We start from the raw sequence: 19,610 nt of genomic DNA, 5'->3' as shown, positions 1-19,610 counted from the left end.
AAACTGAAGCAGGTCCATTGATGGTTAAGCTACTGGGTGGAGAACTTCTATTTGTGTATTTCCAGACACTGGCCTGTTTCTCTCCACATAATCCTTCTCTTTAGAGTATGTTTCTACCCTCCACTGAGTCAGTCGCTACAGGAGTGTGTCCAGGTTCTGTAAGAGTCTGTTCTACACGTTCTTCTGTATCTCCAGACACTATTGTTGGTTGTTGTGCTTTGCTTGCTTGTATTACTGGTTTGCAGCACAGTGGATCTTAAGGATGCAGCGTGCAGGGAGAGAGAGCAGCTGTGATCTGACTGGGAACCACAGTTTCCCTGATGTCTCCTCACTCCATGGACTTCTGTGGGGGAGGAGCCAGGGCTTTGTTCGTCGGGGTAGCTCCTCCCTCTCTGTCTGCAGGTGTGAGTGTGGAGGGCGTGGCCGACATGCCCTTTTGTTCCTGAGGTCACTCCATCTGCACACTTCTTCTCCTGCAGCTGCTCCCTTCAAGTGTGCAGCCCCACTGGTTCTTGTACATCCTGCTCGCCATATCCAACCTGTGGGTGCTGTTCCTACTGCTGTTCCCCCGGAGGGCGCTGTCTCAGGGATGATGTGCTGCTCACAGGAGGCACCGCCTGTGCCGACATGTGCAGTTTCCACACACACACACACATGTTAACACTCACAACCAAGCGTTAGTCTAGTGTGGATGTACTGCTTCAGTGAGTTAATCTCTCTGGGTGTCTGAACACTACTGTCTGTGTATAAGCAACCAGTGGAAACTGAGTTTGTGTTTGATGTTACATCCTAAATGATTTCTAACTCTGAACTCACCCTTATGTTTCTGGTTCTTCCTATTTCAGAGAAGATTTGAATACATTTATATTCTTTTTTGCTAAATTTGGTGGAATAATTAAACTGTTTTTGTGTCTGCTAGTGTTCAGATGTCTGCTGCCCCTTTGTGGCTAAAAGCTCTAAACGTTTTTAATTTCCTATCAGTACTGCAGCCCCAGTCTCGATGTACAATAATGCCACAGATTGAGAAGTACGCTCAATATGTGGCAAACACAATAAGCTTTAAGAAAATGTAAACTATTAAAAACAGCTAATTTATTCTCAGATTTAATATTTATTTAAATATCCTACCCAACCCTAAGAGTGACGCTCAAATGCTGCGACTGGAATAAATGTAAAAGTAAAAGTACTTCTGTCTTTCTTCCTCACATCGGTTTGTGCCATGTGAACGTTTACTATCCTACTGTATACTGTCCTACTATTCATGCTGTTATAAGACAAAGATCGGATTAGAGCCGCTCTGAAATGTCCACACGGTCTACTTGACCTAAAGCAGCAGATGTGTGTGAAGAACCGTGAAGGTAAGTTCTACCTAATGGCTACAGCTAGAGTCCTTATGCAAAACAATCCGTTTTTTTCATTTGTACTTGGTGTTTCCTTTCAGAGAGATGTGATGTTGGAGTGATTATTGTAAATGTAGGCTATAGGTATAATTAACATAATAACGCTTACCTTTAATGATTCTATAATGAACTGCGTACACCGGTGACTAAATGTAGTGTGTGTTTTAGGGTGGTACAGTGGAGTTACTATGGCATGGTGTAATGTTGAATTTGGAGATTTCCCACGTCTGTCCCCACTTTTAATGTGTTGATGTGGATTTGTGTGATTATGACTCTTTGTGACTATTTTTTTAATTTCCTAATTTCTGAAAGAATTGTTAATTGTTGCTTTTTCAACCCATTGAATCTTCATTTTAGCTCTTTGTGATGACATGCAGTAGAACCAGACGTGTTCACACCTCTCATTGTTCTGTTTCCTGTTTGGTCAGATACAACATTAACTTGTTATTCTTTTGGGTGTGTTTGTATTCCGTATATGAGTAATGCAGCAGTATGTACAGTCAGTAAAGGGTTAATGGAATAGTTCTCTCATTTGAGAGTCCGATGTTCTGTTTACTGTGATGTCTTACTATACACTTCACACTTTTTGACAGGATTAGGGGTGTGATTTGAATATGGATCATAACACTTTCAGGCCTTAATTGTTGCTTCACAAGTGCTAGTGGCGATGGAATTAATGAATGGCCTTTCTGCAGTGTTGGCAACAGAGCACACACTATGCACGTATTGTCTATATTTAGAACATCCTTCACAGTGAAATCCCACTTCTGGATCTCTTCTTCCCTATTCTGTTTCCTTCACCCTCCATGCCCTTGAGTGCTTACGTTTTACCAGAATGTAAACAGTCTGGCCCCACTTTTCACACAGCATTTCGAGTGAAGTCAGGATCCCTACTCTACTCTTCTTTCTTCTTGTCCTCCGACTCCTCCTCAGGCTGTAGCACTCGTCTGCAGTGGCTGGCGTGGACCCACGTAGCTTGTCCTGTCACCTTCACAGCCGTCTGCATCACTAGCAGGACTTGGAAGGACCCTCTCCACCTCGGGTTGTTCCACCTCGCTCTCCTGAAGTCCTTTATCACCACCCACTCTCCGGGCTGGATGTCGTGCAGCGGGACAGTGGCTGGATCAGGAAGTGCTTCTCTGACCTGCTTGTGGACAGATTTCAGAGTAGAGGAGAGTTGTACACAGTGATTTAACATTGCATCCTCACAGCCCACAAGGCTATTGGCCTGTGTCTTCACCGGACCCACTCCGGTGTTTGGCGATTTCTCAAACAAGATCTCAAATGGGCTCAGGCCATGCTTTGGTCTTACCTGCATTCTCATTTGCATGAGAACGATAGGGAGGACATTAGTCCACCCCAGATTAGTTTCTGCACATGCTTTGCTTAGTTTATTTTTCAGGTTGCCATTCTCTCTCTCTACTGCTCCCACGCTTGCTGGATGATAGGCGCAGTGTTGTTTCATGTCAATTCCTAAAAATGTGCCTACCACTTTCAAGGCCCCACTGATGAAAGGGGTTCCGTTATCGCTAGATATTTTACTTGGAATGCCCCATCTAGGAATGATTTCTTTTACCAGGGCCTTGGCTACAGCATCTGAATCCTGTTTTGCTGTGGGGAAAACTTCAACCCACTTTGAGAACATGTCTTTGAGAACATGTCCACAATTACCAGACAATATTTCTTCCCTTCACTTGGCGTGAGCTCCACAAAATGCAAATGATCAAATGGATGCTGACCCATCGACAAAGAAAATGCAATCCGGATTTTCCAGGAGCTCCTCCTTGAGATCCAACCTAGGGGAGCACAACATGTTAGTCACAGCAACACAGTCATGTGGTTCACCATCCTCTTCTGTAGGCAAAAGTGTAGCGGGGTTAAGAACAGTGCTGGGCATGTCGAGCAACACAGTGTTGTAATTTCAGCCATCGCTAAGTGGACAAGTGTGATGTCTTCTTTTCAAGAAGCAGAACTGAAACGGAGTTTGGGACTAATAAGGTCAGTGTAGAATAGCCCACAATGTCTCGGGATGCTGCCACCGCCTTCTCTGCTGCGGCCACAGTACACAGACAAACAGGCAGCAGGGTCAAGTTTACAAGAGAAATAAGCAAATTGGTCTCTGTCGATCTCCATGTCTCTACAAGAGAACTGAAGTCATACAACCGTTCTTTTCGTCCACTGTCTGTGTGTAAGGCCGTGTGGGATCAGGGATGCCCAGGGTGTGGACAGTCTGCAAAGCCAGTTTCAAGGTTACGAAGGCTTCCTCAGCTTCTTTGGTCCACTCAACAGCTGATATCGCTGGTCCACGGGTCAGAGCCCACAAGGGAGTCTCAACCCAAGAATAGTTAGGGATGAATGAACGACAGTAAGAACACATCCCTAAAAATGACATAAGCTGCTTGACTGTCTGTGGTTTCGGAATTTCCGCAACTGCTTCCACTTTTAAAGCTGCTAGAGTTTTTCCCTCTGCAGAGATGTCATGCCCTAAAAATCTAACTGTGGGCTGCACAAACTGAATCTTACCAAGGCTCACTTTGTGACCCTCATCTGCCAAGTGTTTCAACAATTTTAGGCTGTCATCAATACACTGCTGTTGTGTTGGCGTGGCCAGGAGCAGATCATCTACATGTTGGATCAAATTAGTCCCCTGGAAATGTTCCAGGGAATCAAGGCTTTGTTTAATAGCTTGGTTGTATATTGTAGGTGACTCAAAGTAGCCCTGGCATAGCCTCGTGAACGTGTAGGGCTGTCCATCGAACATCAGTGCGAACCAGTACTGACTGACCGGGTGCACAGGAATGCTGAAAAAAGCGTTGAACTGATCAATGACAGAAAACTACTTGGCCTCTGATGAGACCTGACTAAGTATTGTATGTAGATTAGTCACATTTAGGGCTCTTGGAATAACTGCATCATTCAAGGCTTGTAGATCTTGTACCAATCTCCTTTCATCTGGTTGGGGAGGTTTTCTGGCCTTCTTGACTGGAAAGATAAGAGTTCTGACTGGGGAGTTTGGACACGGAATTATAACTCCTTTTTCACATAGTGCTTCAAACACATGCCTAATGCCTTCAATGGCCTCAGGTTTCAGCGAGTACTGAGCCTGTTTGGGCCTGAAATCAGACTTGGACTTAATCACTCCCGGGGTGGTGCTTTTGACAAGGCCAACATCATATTTCCCTGATGCCCATACCACAGGGGGCACCTCAGCTAGTCTTGGGTGCACGCTCCCCGAGTCAGGCATCTGGTCTGATGGGGATTGAGGGAAACTGACCTTGGTGCCTCCGCCGTAAAAAGATGTATGCAGGATCAAACCTGCACTTTATCTCCTCACAAATCATTACACTGCGCTCAACATCAATCACAGTTCCCAAGTGCATCTTGTACACTGACAACCCACTGTTATAATAAACAGGATTATCAGTTCTCTCCCATTCATGCACTCTGCACATTTTTGCCAACCAGTAACCTACACTTTGCCATGTCTCATCAGGTTTTGCTAATGAGACATGGGTAGGAACGTTAGTAAGCCGGAAACAACATTCTCAGCCCTCATGATGCTGTGAGGGCCATCTCGCATGCGCTGGTTAGTTTGATCTATCAACATCTCAGTTACTCATGTTAAAGTGTTAGTACGCTTAGCTTCAATTTATACACATATAACGTCGGCCCCGGCGCATATTGGACCATTGTAAAATCATCTTCAGCAATCTCAATTTGTAACCCCCCCAAGTGTTAAAGTGATTATAACCCCTATTTCACACATTAAATCTCTTCCCATTAAATTTACTGGACAGACAGTGGAAAGTAAAAAAACTGTGCAGGACCTCATGGCCTGATTCACACACACATTTGATTGCCGCTGTGAGAGGCTCCTGCACAACCACCCCAGATGCCTCTTTAGTGCATAAGTTTCTACCTGACAATGGCGGTGTATTGAAAACAAAATCCTGTTTGCCGACTGAATGTCCCGCCCCTGAGTCAACTAAAAACATCATATTTTGGCCATACACATTTATTTAAATCATGGGCATCTCCTTAAACGTTTCAGTGTTATATTTAACAAAACATTAAAAACAAAACATAAATCAACATCCCTGTCTTTTTTATTCCTCTCTGCCAGTTGGAATGTATCAATGTGTGTGGTGTGTGCATCATTGAAAACAAATTGTGTCTTACCTTCACTGTCCAGTCTCACCAGTTCTTGATATTGGCTTAGTCAGTTGGACTGCTTTCCCCCCCAATGTGAGAGGAGCTTCGCAATTGGGGCTGTTTCCCTTCCTATGCATAATTTCTTTACTGATTTCTACAAGGTGGGCACCAGTCCATTCAGGAAATTTGTGCAAAGCAGGGTCTCCCATACGTCTGGAACTTTTCTGGCCATTTCTCCAGGGTTTTCAATGCCACAATATCTCTCACTGAGCACTACTAGCCTATCTAAGTAGGCTTCCACAGTCTCATCATCGTCCTGTCAGCATCTTGCTACTCATCCTGGGTCAGGGCGCAGTGGGAAGGTCGTTTTAATGTGGCCCTTCAAGTGCTCAATGGCAGCTCGGTATTGTACATTTTCAGCATCCCCCCATTCAGGCGCTATCATTTTCAAGTCCTGCTGCTGCCAGCCTACCTTACCCCAGTCAAGGCTCAGGTGAGCCATCAGCAGTCTTCTCAACTCTGCGGTATTAGGTCTAAATTCTTGACCCAACTGGTGGACCTGCCTGGCGAACTTCTCCGCGCCCACGTCTCTAGGGTTTTCCATCTGTTGCATGACCTCTTTGATGTCTGACTTAGTCCACGAGCGGTGGACCAACATGAGTCCGTCGTGGCCTGCCACCTCCACCATCGGCATCTGGTGGACCTCTCGTCTCTCCTTCTGTTTTTTCTTTCTGATGAGGCCTGTTTTGCGAAACTGGCCTGCTTCCTGCTCACTCTCTGTGTCGTCCTCGCTGTAACCTTCAATAGGGTCATCTCGACCTCCCGCTGCTGTTTCCTGATCTGGAGGCGGAGGAAACTTGAAAGTCGGGGAGGTGGAATCTTGCGGCTGCCATCTGATCTGGTGCTGATGATGATGATGGTAGCACCAGCAGCTGGGTTGGTGCTGATGAGGATGATGGCGCCACCTGCGCATCCCCTCTTCAGCTTGTGTGTCAGTTTTCTGGGTTGACGATTTCTGGTCCCGCTGCTCTTCTTGTGGTGTTGATGACGGTTGTCTCTGCGGTGTTGGATTGGCTCGGGGTCTCATGGGCAGCGTCCAGGTCGAGATTAGCCTGCAACTTCAAGCACTGAGATGGTTGAGACGGACCTGCCTGCCTGATTCTCTTACCTGCTTCTTCCTGCCACATTCCAACTGCCTTCCAGTTAGCCCAAAACCTGCATCTACCTTTCCTGTCTACTTGTTTCTCCCCTTCAGCCAGTCTCTCCCTTAGCATTCTTAATTGCTCTATGCTAAATGACCCCTTGGCTGGAAAACCAAAATTTGAAACCCATTTTGAAAATTGTTCAACACTTTCTGAGCCTTAATTTGTTATCATAAAATTAACATTGGGTGGTGTGTATTTCATTGCATTACCCTCAGGCTTCCCCTTATTTTGTTTCATGTTTCTGTTCCCCATTTTTACTGTTCTTACCAAGAGACCTTGTATAATTTAGGATTACATTTTTGGCTGTTCTTGTGCTGCACTCGCCACGGACTACTATGTTGGGTGCCTACTTCGCCACGTACCGGTACGATTTTCCCTGAGCAAATAATGACCCTCATGTAGTTATTCCCTTACGCTAGTAATGGTCGTCACCATGAGCGCTCAGCCAGCCTCATTGCAACTGAGATTTTAAGATACTAGACTATCCTGTCTTAGTATCGGCGGCCGTACTCTCTTATTTTGATCCACCAACTGGATTTTCATTATGGCGTCTGAGTGACCTGCTAGTCGCTAGTCACCAACAAGACAAACACGATTAAACAATCCACCTTAGTACAGAAAATACCAATGTACGGGTTTTAGTTATGAGAGTTAACTAACCTGCCTGCTTGCCTACAACCAAGGACAGAAAACAGGTGCAGAAGAAGGATTGACGTGCATAAAACTTAAAAAATATCTGACTCCAAATTATACTTAGTAAGAATTTAAAAGAACTCACTTCTCAAATAGATCAGTGCAGGTTATACAATATAACAATTGTTTTATGGAAGAACACCAGATCCTGCATCCCCCACAGGAACACATCCGACCACTCCTACACTTACTATCTCTCTCTCTCTCTCTCTCTCTCTCTCTCTCTCTCTCAGATTTTATGAGTTTGAACCTGTAGGAGATCAAGATGGCATCTGCGAGTATCAGTAAGTCACTTCCAGAGTTCATCAGTCCAGAACATCATTTCACTTACATTATAGTTTGTCTCAGTCGATTTGGTTCATTTCTCAGATCAGAATTGAAATTCTCAAAACTGTTCATTCAATCTCCACATCTCATTGTCTGTTGAATTGTCTTACCCTCCAAAACATTTAGTCTTTAGTTCATCGCCTAGGTCATTACATGCAAAAGTGCTGAACATATTGTCATAATCTCTAAGGCATCATTTAACTTTTTTTTTTTTGTTGTTACATTTTGGTAATTTTACCCTAACTTGATTAAATTATTCGCAGGTGAACATTCAGTTACAGTAAGAAAGGGAATTTGTGAAGGTTTAGATCAACCAATGGTCGCAACCATAGGTCAGAGGTGCGTCTCATGAACCTTTACTGTAATAGGCAAACATGTATGGATGCTAAACATTGCAATATCACAAAGTCTCATAATGGAAACATGAGGCCATGTACAGGGTGAACATCCAAGAAGAGGCGTAAGACTGTGTGGTGTAATGCTGAGGGGACAAAACGGTGAAATAAGGGCAACAATTGTGGACCATGTTTTACATGTAAGTCATTGTTACGTCCAGCTCCGCCCTCCTCGCCAGTCCCGCGTTTGTCTACCCTAGCCCCACCTTGTTTTCCCGTTTCCTAGGTTTCCCTTTTGTCTGTCACGCCCCTGTTGTACTCTACTCACCTGTTTTGTGTTATTCCTTAGTGTTTCCACGTCTATATTCCCCGTCGTATCCTTTGTTCCCTGTCGGTCATTGTCCTGGGTGTTAGTGTTTCGTGTCTTCCTTGAGCTCTACTCTCTCCGTGTCTTTTGCCTCTGGGCTTTCTTGTTGTCTGTTGTTAGTGTGTTCACTGTATTCCCTTCCCCGCGCTTATTGTGTTAATATATTTTGTGTTCACGTAACATTGCTTGGCTCTTATTTTCTGTTTCCCTCGCTGTTCATCGTAGCCTGCTCCCTTGTGTATTCTCCTTGTGCTCATGTAGTTTTGGTTAGCCTTTACATTCAATCCCCTTACAGTGTTTAGTAGCCTGCTCCTTTGTATGGATTTCTTTCGTGTTCTGATGCCTGTATTCATGTGTTGTTCTTGTTGTACGATTTACCCTTCCCTCCGTATTTGTTCAGTTCTTGTAGGTTTACCTTGTCCTTCGTTATGTTTAGAGTAGTGGTCTATTGTAACGTTACGTGTTTGTGAAAGGTTTCGTACTGCTTTGTGTCCATATTACTGCTCATATTGTCTTGTGTGTTTCTCGTGATATTATTAAAGCCTGTTCGTTATTTTCATATGAGTCAGTAGACAGGGAACACAAAATGAAAGACACGAAACCGAAAGCACAACACACAGAACTAAACATCAGGACTGGAAAAAAGGAGACATACACATAGAACCGTAAATGACAGACAAAAACCCAGATACTAACGTAATAACTAAGGAACCGTTATTTCCTTAACTGAGAGGAAAATAGAGGCGTAGGGAGAACTACAGGAATGAACAAACTAGACCGGGTAGAAGGGGAAACGAGAAGAGATAACGAACCGACACAGAGACAGAGCAAGAAAAACTGAAACAGATACGGAGCATGGACGAGAACATAAACTAGAATATGATAGAGATAAGACAGAGCAGGGCGAGGCGAGGCAAGGCAAGGGAGTACTCGCAACACAATGACCGTCAACGAGGGATAAAACAGAAGGGATTAAATACACTAAACAGGGAAGTGAAACGAGACGCAGGAAACACTGAGGACAAGGGTGTGACGGACAGAAAGGAAACCAAGGAAACGGGAAAACAAGGCGGGGCTAGGGCAGACAACACGGGACTGGGAAGCCAGGTTATAATTGTTAATAAAAACTGATATTGAAAAAACATTTTCGTTAACTGAAATAAATAATAATGGTAATTAAAAGAAAAAAACAATAGCTAACTGTAACTATAGTTTAGTTTAGAAAATTTACTAAAATGTTCTGAAATTATAGATAGGATTCGTGTTTGTCAATTTATATATGTCTTATGGACTGATATGAAATCAATTTTTTTCACTAGTTTTATATTAGCTGGCAGAAGCGTACGGCACCTCATGGTCCGTCATGTCATTTCTTGTTTAGTGCTCCTGCTCGCCATGCTACCCTGCAAAATTACGACAACAAAAGTTGGGAGAAAATGGCGAGTTCTGTATGGGATTTTTTTATATGACTACGAGAAAGACTACATGTCTTGTAGTGGAAACAGGTGATAAAATATATGGAGTAGTTTTCAAGAGGAAAAACCCCACGAATCTCGAGGCTCACACAATAGGGTTAACTGCCAGTACCTTGATAAGCAAGCCTCAGAGTGGCTCTGTCGAAAGAGAAGCACCATCCCGGCTAGGTAGCACCGGGAAGGAGAACCATAATGGACCATTTTCACCAGTGATCAAATAGCTGCTGGTTAGGTAATATGCAGGAAAACCGCAAGCGGGTGGATGTGTAGTGGTGCTTCGGCACCTCTACATGTGCTGCAATCACACTGCGTTGTTGTTGACGTCATCACGCTGTTTTGTCGTCCCACGTTAGTGATGGGCTTTAAATTCAGGGCGCCGACACTGTCAGATGCACGTTCTGGCTGTCCTACGCTGTTCTGCCCGGCCATCAGCATTTGTTTGGCTGCTGTTCGCCTGCAAGCGATCTCGGTTGAGGCCACGTTTGGGATCCTTGTTTTGCCTACGTTCTCCTGAGGTCCTTTTCATATTGTGTTCAGGGAGTTTTACCCGGTGATCAGCATTCTGCAGTGGCTCCTCTGGGTTTTAATTGCGGTCACACACTTTTAATCCTTGCAGTGGTTTACCTAGTTCACTGTCTGCGGGTTTGGATCCACATTCATGATTGTTGCCTCAGACAGGGTATTCTGGCTGGTGTATAATAATACTGGACTTTGGGGCTGCCGGGTGCTTCATCCTCTTTACCGGGCCTACCATCAGTTTCGCCGTGTCGGGCTTTGCTCCGGCTGCTGTTCTGTTCTGCTGTAACTCTGTTCTGCTGTAACTCTGTTCTGCTGTAACACTGTTCCGCTGTTCTGTTCTGCTGTAACTCTGTTCTGCTGTAACTCTGTTCTGCTGTAACACTGTTCCGCTGTTCTGTTCTGCTGTAACACTGTTCCGCTGTAACTCTGTTCTGCTGTAACACTGTTCCGCTGTAACTCTGTTCTGCTGTAACGCTGTTCCGCTGTTCTGTTCTGCTATTCTGCTTTCATTGTGTTTTATTATAGTGCACTCTCACGTTGTGCTTGCTCTGCCAAACGGCGGTATTACATTGAACGAGGCCGCGTGCCGTACTAGCATACGGAGGTTCTGTTTTCACACCTCAGCAAGAGGAGGCTGTATGTGCTCAGGTTGTTTTGAATGTGTAAGTAATGAGTAAGTTTCTAATTTTGCAGTTTTTCCAGTCACCTCTCTGTCTTTTCTGAATTTCAATCAAATTTGTTTTGTCAACAAATTGCAGTGCGAACAATACAGTCAAACAATATTGCTGTACAAATTTGATTCCAGTCCAGTGTGCGATGGCACACAGAATAGATATTCTGATGGCACTGATAAATTGATTGACCTAAATATTTGCTTTTGAGGCAAAAACAGAATTTTGAGTGAAGTATATGCTTTTGCAGGAATTTCATTGAGTTTTCTGTTTGCACTAACTGTTTTTGTCATGTTGAGGTCCCCGACCCCTCCGTTTGGGCGTGTGTTTACGTTGTCTGCGTCTGCTTGTCTGTGTCAGCGGATCTCCGTGGGTGCGGTTACGTCTTGTGCTGATTCGTCTCACCTGTGGCTCATCTCGTCCATCACGTGGGGTTTATGTGGTTTGTCTATTTAATGTGCGTTCACGCAGTGTCCTGTGCTTGTCGTTGTCTGAGTCTACACATTTCCGTGTATGTTTGTTTTTTTATCTATATTAATGTTATTAAAAGTGACGTCTGCTGCCACATAGGACTCGTGTCTCGTCCTTCACACCGCACTCACTGTCACAGTTTTGAGAAATACACTTGATGCCAATGTAAACCATGATTTGAGAAATGTACCAAATTGACTGAGAAAAACTGTAATGTACTGGGAGGTTACAGTATCAAATACTTTCTGTGTTTATTATGTGTGTGAGGGAGTGTTGTATCCAACATGAATTTAAACTCAGAGAGAAATCACAGAATCAGTGTAGTAAGCTTAATCAGGAAACACAGGAGATCAAAATCATTTGTGTGTGTTTGTTTTCCAACAGATGAGTTTAAACTAATTTGCCACCGTAAAGAGTATCAGTATGGCTATGCTGTCACTCTCTCCTGTCACCTGTCTCCTGAAACCAGTGCTGTTGCCATGGAGATCAGGTGGTTTAAGGAGACAGACTGTGTTTGTCTCTACAAGAACGGACAGGTGATAGAGGGGAGGGGCTACGAGGACAGAGTGAGTCTGTTCACAGAGGAGCTGCAGAGAGGAAACGTCTCCTTACAGCTGAGAGACTGCAGAGAGCCAGACATAGGATATTACCTGTGTCAGGTGACCAGTGGAGACACAACACAGGAGCTCACAGTAGACGTAGGTGAGTATTCCAGAGCTCCACTCTACATAATCTCTACATCACCATCAGTCTCATCTCAGAATAAATGAGGTTCAGTGACCCAGCACACACAGCTGGATGTGAATTATGACCCAGCACAACACAGCTGGATGTGAACTATGACCCAGCACAACACAGCTGGATGTGAACTATGACCCAGCACAACACAGCTGGATGTAAACTATGAGCAGAACAACATAAATGTTTTACATTTTACTACACATTCTGAAAAAGACCTAAGACACACTGACTGAAATCAAACTGGTGTGACACTATTATAAACATTTACATAAAACTGGTATGAGACTATTCTAAACATTTCCATGTAAACAGTGTGGTAGAAGAATCCACTTCAGGTGAGGTGATTGTGAAGCCGAGACTCTCTGAATCAGCTTCAGCTCCCAGAGTCTTTACACACAGCTGCATACAAAGCAGATGTGGACTGATGAAAAGACTTTTGATGACCTCAGACATTAATGGAGACTGAAGAGCTGAATGTTTCTGGAGATCCACAATAGCAGCAGATCTCCAACAGAAAGAGAAACCAGGACTGCAGCTCCTTTTCCACAGTTGCTGCACAGTAGTTTAAAATGACTTGGTGTGGAGGCCCATCTCCACTCTTCCATCACACTGCTGGACATCATGAAGAGGAGAATCCAGTGGGCCTCCTTCTCCACACCATACTGGAGTTAAACAGAGAGCAGGTGTGAACGCCAGGACTTAAACTGGTTTATAACAGCTCACTTATAATGGAGAAAGGGGTGGAGCTTCTGGTGCTTCCCTAATCAAATGTTTGACTTGTAAAGCAGTTGCAGACACACTGTGTACCTAATGCAGCCCTAATTGAGGATTCATGCACTGGGCATCTATGACCGGCCAAAATCTAAACTAATCTAGACTAATCTAAGATACCAGGAGCAGTTCTGATAACAGATTTATAGAACTGCTGAACCCATAGAGCTGTTAATCTGGGTACACTCATGTGCAGTCGACTTTGAGAACAGCTGTTTTGTAACTGTGTGTTGCTTTATCTGTTACATTATTAATAGAGGACCATAATACTGGTTAATAAGTATGAAGATTGTATATGTAATACATGAATTTAGAATATAACCACTTCTATGTGTTTAGGATGCTGTAGGTGTTTAATTGTGTAACTGAACATCTTCATGGAGCTGAAAGCAGAGGGTGACAGTGTAGCAGTGAAGGATGAAACATTACAGCCCACATGAGTAGAGTCAGTATGGAGATCAGGAAGAGAGGAAGAGGGGGAGAAGTTGTGTTAAAGTATTTATTGTGCTGTTTCATCTAACATTGTGTCTCCTTCTCTTGTTTTACACAGATTCTTTAACTTTGGTAAGGAAACAAACATTTTATTCAAATACTTATTACATATGTAAATGTTTAATCCAATTATTCTGATAATCTTACTGACGGGCTTTTGACTTCCATCTGTCAGCTTCTCTCCCATAATGCACCTGTACACTTTTGCATTGCTGAAACAGTGTAGTTTACCATGGCAACCAGAGCACACAATAGTCTAAATCTGTAGAGATTGTTGCTGGAAGCAATGTCAGTGTTAGACTGAATAATGTGTTATTTGAATGGGTAATGTGTTATTTGAATGGATAATGTGTTTTTTGAATGGAAAATGTGTTAATTTAATGGATAATGTGTTACTGATGACTTGTGTCATCAGTGAATCATCATTACTGGAGTCTCACACAGTCTAGTACATGTCACGCTTCTCTGCTGAAAAAGTAACACAAATCATACACAAACACACACTAATACACTCTCAGTCGCACACTCCAAACAAAACAGTTTTCTGATGGGAGTGATATCACTGTTCACTACCATAATTTTCTGATGTCATGTGTAAAAGGACCCAGGATACGTTTGAAGTTGTTCAGAGTAGTACATTATCTATTGGTTGAGGCTGTCTTCTACAGTGATTATGGTGATATTACAGTGGCGACGAAGGTACTAAGTAGAAGAATCCACAACACTGAAATGCGTTTTCAAACTTTCATTAGTAAAACTATGCCGGTGTACGTGTTTTCGCGGCAAATAAACAAAGGAAAAGCCAGCACAGCGAACCTGATTCTGATTACATGCTTGCATTGAAGAAATTACCAAGCACCTGTGAGTTCAGACCGTTTCTGAGTGATGCACTGAGCGATCAGTTTGTCTGTGGTCTCTCAGGGGAAAAGTATCACAAGAGACTGTTGTCAGAAAAAGACTTAACTTTCAAAAAAGCTTGTGACATTGCTCTGGCATTGGAATTGGAAAAGCCAAAGGAAACAGTACACAAAGTCTCCAACACTGAAAATGAAAAGCGACCATACAAAAAAGGTAAAAGTTCATGGAAACTCAACAGGATGTTTCAAGAGGTGGACAATGTACTGAGAGGAAACAGCATTGCTGTCGATGTGGCAAAGACAATCATCAGCCAAATGACTGTTACTACTGCTCTGAAACCTGTCACAAATGCGGAAAAATGGGACACTTAAAAAGAATGTGTAAATGCAAACAAAAAAGGGACAAAACACATGGTCACAGACACAAGAACACAGGATCACTCTGCTGATTGTGATGATGTACGACTGGACTTGTTCACAGTCTACACTGCACAAGGTAGTACGGATGGTATTTTTGTGAAGGTGGATTTGTCTGGGATACCAGTGAACATGCAAGTGGATATAGGAGCTTCTGTGTCACCAGAATTGCTATATGCAGGACAACTGCAGAATTGCCCTTTGAAACGTAAAGTGTCCTGTCCTGTATGCTTTAAGGGAAGCAGTTGATAAAGAGCTTGAACGACTACAGAAAAACAGAATTATCTCACCTGTAAAAAGGAGTGAATGGGCAGCACCCTTGGTAGTCGTACCAAAACGAGATAAAGAAGTGAGATTGTGCGAAGATTACAAAGTGACGGTGAATAGATGCATACTTCCAGAGGAGTATCCCCACCCTAATGTAGAAGATCTATTCACTACACTGGCTAGTTTTTAGTAAACTACACTTGTCCTTTGACTACCAACAGCTAACACTTGATCCTGAGTCGGAGCAGTATCTGACTATCAGCACTCACAAGGGCCTGTTTAGGTACCATCGTCTGGCTTATGGAGTTTCCACGACTCCCACTGTGTTTCAACACACAATGGACCAGATACTGCATGGCATGGAGAAGGTTGTGTGCTTCTTAGATGATATTCTAGTGTCAGCACCTACCAAAGAAAAACTCCTGGAAATACTAGATGAAGTGATGGACAGACTGGAAAAGCACGGAATAAAGAGTAAACAAACAAGACTCAGTGGAGTACCTAGGGTACAAAATTGACACAAAAGGTCTTCATCCAACGGGTAACAAAATGAAAGCCATAGTAAACACACCAGCGCCACAGAACGTGAGTTAAGGTCATTTTTGGGATTGCTAAACAACTATGGGAAGTTTGTGGCAAATCAATCCACACTATTACTATTTAGTAATCAGTCTCATAAAATTACCTACGAAATGGCGGAAGTTTAGATGGTGTCAAATTAACCCAATTTGATATAAATTTAATTTAAGGTCCCCAGTACTTGTGGTCAACTCCCATAGCCCAATTTGTTTGATTAACAAACTATAAATCCAATAACAAAATTCTGGACCATTTTTGTCTTATTTACAAATGCTTGCACACAGCATGTCAAAAATGAAAACCTAAGGTTCAAACCCTTAAATTTTTTAAATGCATTTTTTGCACATATAGATCAATGAAATAAAATGAAGTACAGTAATGTACCCGGTCAGAGAGGAGCAAATATAACAATTTGTTCTGCAATCTCAAGTGCTGGTTTGGTCCTTCACAAAAGCCAGATTGGTCCCTAACAGTGACCTCCTTCTTTTGTTTTTGAATGAACTCTACCAACAACTGGTTCCAGATGTAGAAAAGGAACAGGTGGGAGGAAACACGAGGACATTTATGATGGGATAATGTAGCATTCTGTCATTCTCATGTCATCACGAACTGGGTTACAGACCATCCAAGAGTGATGTTCCTTTTCCTCCCGCCCATCTCGCCTTTCCTCAACCCCACTAAGGAACTTTTTTCAGTCTGGAGCTGGAAGGTGTATGATCATCGGCCCCATGATCAAATGTCCCTCCTGGTTGCAGTGGATCCTGGCATTTCAGCTGAAAAGTCTGCCCCATTACATACGTGTTACATACGTTACATACGTGTTAGCGAGCTGTCCGACAAAATGGAGCTAGAAACCGCTTTCTTTCTGTTTTTATTGTTTATTTTTACTGAAGAACTAGGCATTATCCGTCGACGCAGGACATTTTAATGTTACTAATGTGAAAAAATTCAGAATACAAAGATAAGAATATCTTTCAGAATACAAAGATACAATGATATATGGATGTGTGTGTTGGTGGTTTTTTTGTAGATTATTCTGATTTGTTTTATTAAAAAAAATATCTACATTTAAAAACGAATTCTTCGGCCCGTACACTAGACTCCGCCATGTTGCCTGTTTATTGTTCATAGAGCAATGAATCCTGGGATATTGTGGGACGCGAAGAATACTCAGATGCATCCTTTGTTTTCGGGGTTTTCAAGGCTACATTCGTCGGCCGCATAAGAAGGAGTCCACGAATTGGGACAGCCTTCGGCGCGGCGCAGTGACGTAACAGGCCTACAAATACGCACTTCGTGGGCTGCAGCCCATGAATTGAGATGCACCCACGGTCTCTGCTTTAGACACACCCTTTCTTCTGTCAAAGCAAGCTTGTTCAATGTGTTGCCAGTGGTACTGCCACCTGCTGTTTTAGCATGGTACTTACAACAGTATGTTGCCAAAAATGCACAGATAAAAAAAATGTCCAAATGAAGCAGATTACAGTAAAACTGACTAAGATGTTTCTGTAAAATGTTTCAGTAAAATATTACATGTAATTCTGTCACGTAGGGCTACGCCCCCCTCTCACCGCTGTTACTCCAATGTCTGTTCCTCGTGTTTTCTGTTATTCCGTGCTCCTAACCCCGCCTTGCTTGTTTGTTGCGGTCTTAGTCTGTTCACCACGCCCATGTCTTGATCCCTGTCAGCTGTGTCTTGTTATGTTCCTTGTATATCAGTCCTTGTTTCACCCATGTCTGTATCGATGGTTTTGTTCATGCCTGTTCTCTGTTTGGAACGTGCCTGTGAGTTTGCTGTGTTTTCCGTATTCTTCTGCCTGTTCTGTGTTTCCCTGTCGTGTTTGGTTCCCTGTCTGGATATGCCCGTGTACCTTTGTTATTCCGACTGCCCTCCCGTAATGACCCTGGACTGTTTCTCGGACTCCGATGATGGAATGCCCTTTAATAAATCTCGCTCTTCTCAGCATTTGTGTCCGCCTCCTCGCTCCGTAGCACGAGCTATGTTACATAACCATCGATCAAACAAGGACACAGCGAGAGAGCGAGACTCTGGTAAGTTCAATCGCTGTAATGAGATGTTGGCTGGTTCAATTCGGTTCTACTCTCCGGTATTACAGCGTGAACGAACCAGAGACAGGAATTCCCCTTTCTGTGGGTACAGGGGAGTATCGTCGCTGTAAAAACAAAGCGAAATCACTTTCAGTTTCTAGCTTTAGCGACGAGCTCCCTGATAAGCGCTATGTGTCTGCCCGACTCGATACACGCTACAGGGAGGAGCAACCTGTAGCGCGAGATTCGGGCAGGTGGAATGAATATGTAGACGAGCGTTGGCTTGGCTCTCGGTTGGCTTTCAAAAGCCATTGTGAGCTCCCGATACCTCAGACGAGGCGGAGTCACAATGAAAGCCACCGAGAAGCAGTTGTGTCTGTATGTTCTTCCAGGCACAGACCAGACCGGGGAAGGAGGAAGACCACGCCCCCGATTCAGAGCCCCGCCGCCACAGCGCCTGAAGAAGTCGCCTTCCCTAAGGAGCTCCTCCCTCCTCTGATCCTGTCAGCCTCTTCCCTAGAGACGCCGAGGAATTTTTTGGGGGGGGAGTAGTGGACACTCGCTGCGAGAGTGGCCGACTCCGCCCCCCGAGGACGTCAGCCCGGTGGTTCCGCCCCCCGAGGACGTCAGCCCGGTGGTTCCGCCCCCCGAGGACGTCAGCCCGGTGGTTCCGCCCCCCGAGAACGTCAGCCCGGTGGTTCCGTGCCGGTTCCTGTCCCCGCGACCCAGGATGGGTCGCCACCTGTTCCCGTTCCCGCTGCCCGCCAGCGGACCCTGCCTGTTCCCGCTGCCCGCCAGATGGCCGCGCCTGTTACCCCAGAGACTGTGCTGCCCTCTATTGGGCATGGACTTTATGTGCCCCCTGCTCTGCCCTGTACACCTATTTCGTTGCCCATGTTCCCCTTGCTCCCATGCTCCGTCCCTGGATTTGTTTTGGTTCCTGTCCCTGTGGTTGTGTCTGTTCGAGTCCGTCTTCCTGTTCCTGTGTCTGTTTCCAGTGGTGTCCTCTCTGTCTCTGTCCCCATGTCTGTTCCCCAAGTAGTGACCCGCTTTGTGCCTGTGCCTGTCTCTGTTGTTCATGGTGTCTTTGCCTCCGTGTTTTCCTCTGCCCTGTCCCCTAGCCCCACTCCCATGTCTGCTCCTGGTCCTGTCCTGTCCAGCCCTGCTCCTGTGCCTCGCCCTTGTCCTGTCCGGTCTCCATGTGTCCCCTGTCACGCCTTGTCCCAACCCAGCTCTTGGCCAGTCTCCCTGTCTCCGGTCCCTGCTATGCCCCAGGTCCCTCGTCCTGTTTTGTCTAGTCCTGTCCCTCCAGTCTGTCCTATGATGTCCTGTCCTGTGTCAGCTGTCCCTGTCCCTCGCCGTGTTCCGTGGTTCCCTGTCCTGTCCTAGTCTGGTTCCTGTCCTGTCTGCCCTTGCGTCTCCCGGAGTGGCACGCTTTGAGGGGGGGTACTGTCACGTAGGGCTACGCCCCCCTCACCCCGCTGTCACTCCAATGTCTGTTCCTCGTGTTTTCTGTTATTCCGTGCTCCTAACCCCGCCTTGCTTGTTTGTTGCCCCGGTCTCAGTCTGTTCACCACGCCCGTGTCTTGATCCCTGTCAGCTGTGTCTTGTTTTGTTCCTTGTATATCAGTCCTTGTTTCACCCATGTCTGTATCGATGGTTTTGTTCATGCCTGTTCTCTGTTTGGAATGTGCCCGTGAGTTTGCTGTGTTTTCCGTATTCTTCTGCCTGTTCTGTGTTTCCCTGTCGTGTTTGGTTCCCTGTCTGGATATGCCCGTGTACCTTTGTTATTCCGACTGCCCTCCCGTAATGACCCCGGACT

At 44.7% G+C, this 19,610-nt stretch overlaps 2 protein-coding genes across 2 annotated transcripts in view; both read left to right on the top strand.

Moving 5' to 3' along the window:
* The window catches only part of LOC143518381 (uncharacterized), a 52,645-nt gene that overhangs the window by 17,567 nt on the left and 15,468 nt on the right, over positions 1 to 19,610 (top strand). The window lies entirely within an intron of this gene.
* LOC143518390 (uncharacterized) overlaps positions 1,184 to 19,610 on the top strand; it is a 113,976-nt gene continuing 95,549 nt past the window's right edge. Inside the window, exons 1-4 of the mRNA XM_077010851.1 lie at positions 1,184 to 1,358; positions 7,684 to 7,734; positions 12,000 to 12,317; positions 13,678 to 13,691. Of these exons, the coding sequence (XP_076866966.1) occupies positions 7,716 to 7,734; positions 12,000 to 12,317; positions 13,678 to 13,691 (351 nt within the window). The 5' untranslated portion in view covers positions 1,184 to 1,358; positions 7,684 to 7,715. The remainder of the gene's footprint in view (positions 1,359 to 7,683; positions 7,735 to 11,999; positions 12,318 to 13,677; positions 13,692 to 19,610) is intronic.

The sequence above is a fragment of the Brachyhypopomus gauderio genome, chromosome 7, assembly GCF_052324685.1.
Source record: "Brachyhypopomus gauderio isolate BG-103 chromosome 7, BGAUD_0.2, whole genome shotgun sequence".
NCBI lineage: Eukaryota > Metazoa > Chordata > Actinopteri > Gymnotiformes > Hypopomidae > Brachyhypopomus > Brachyhypopomus gauderio.
This window is presented reverse-complemented; position numbering and strand designations above follow the sequence as displayed.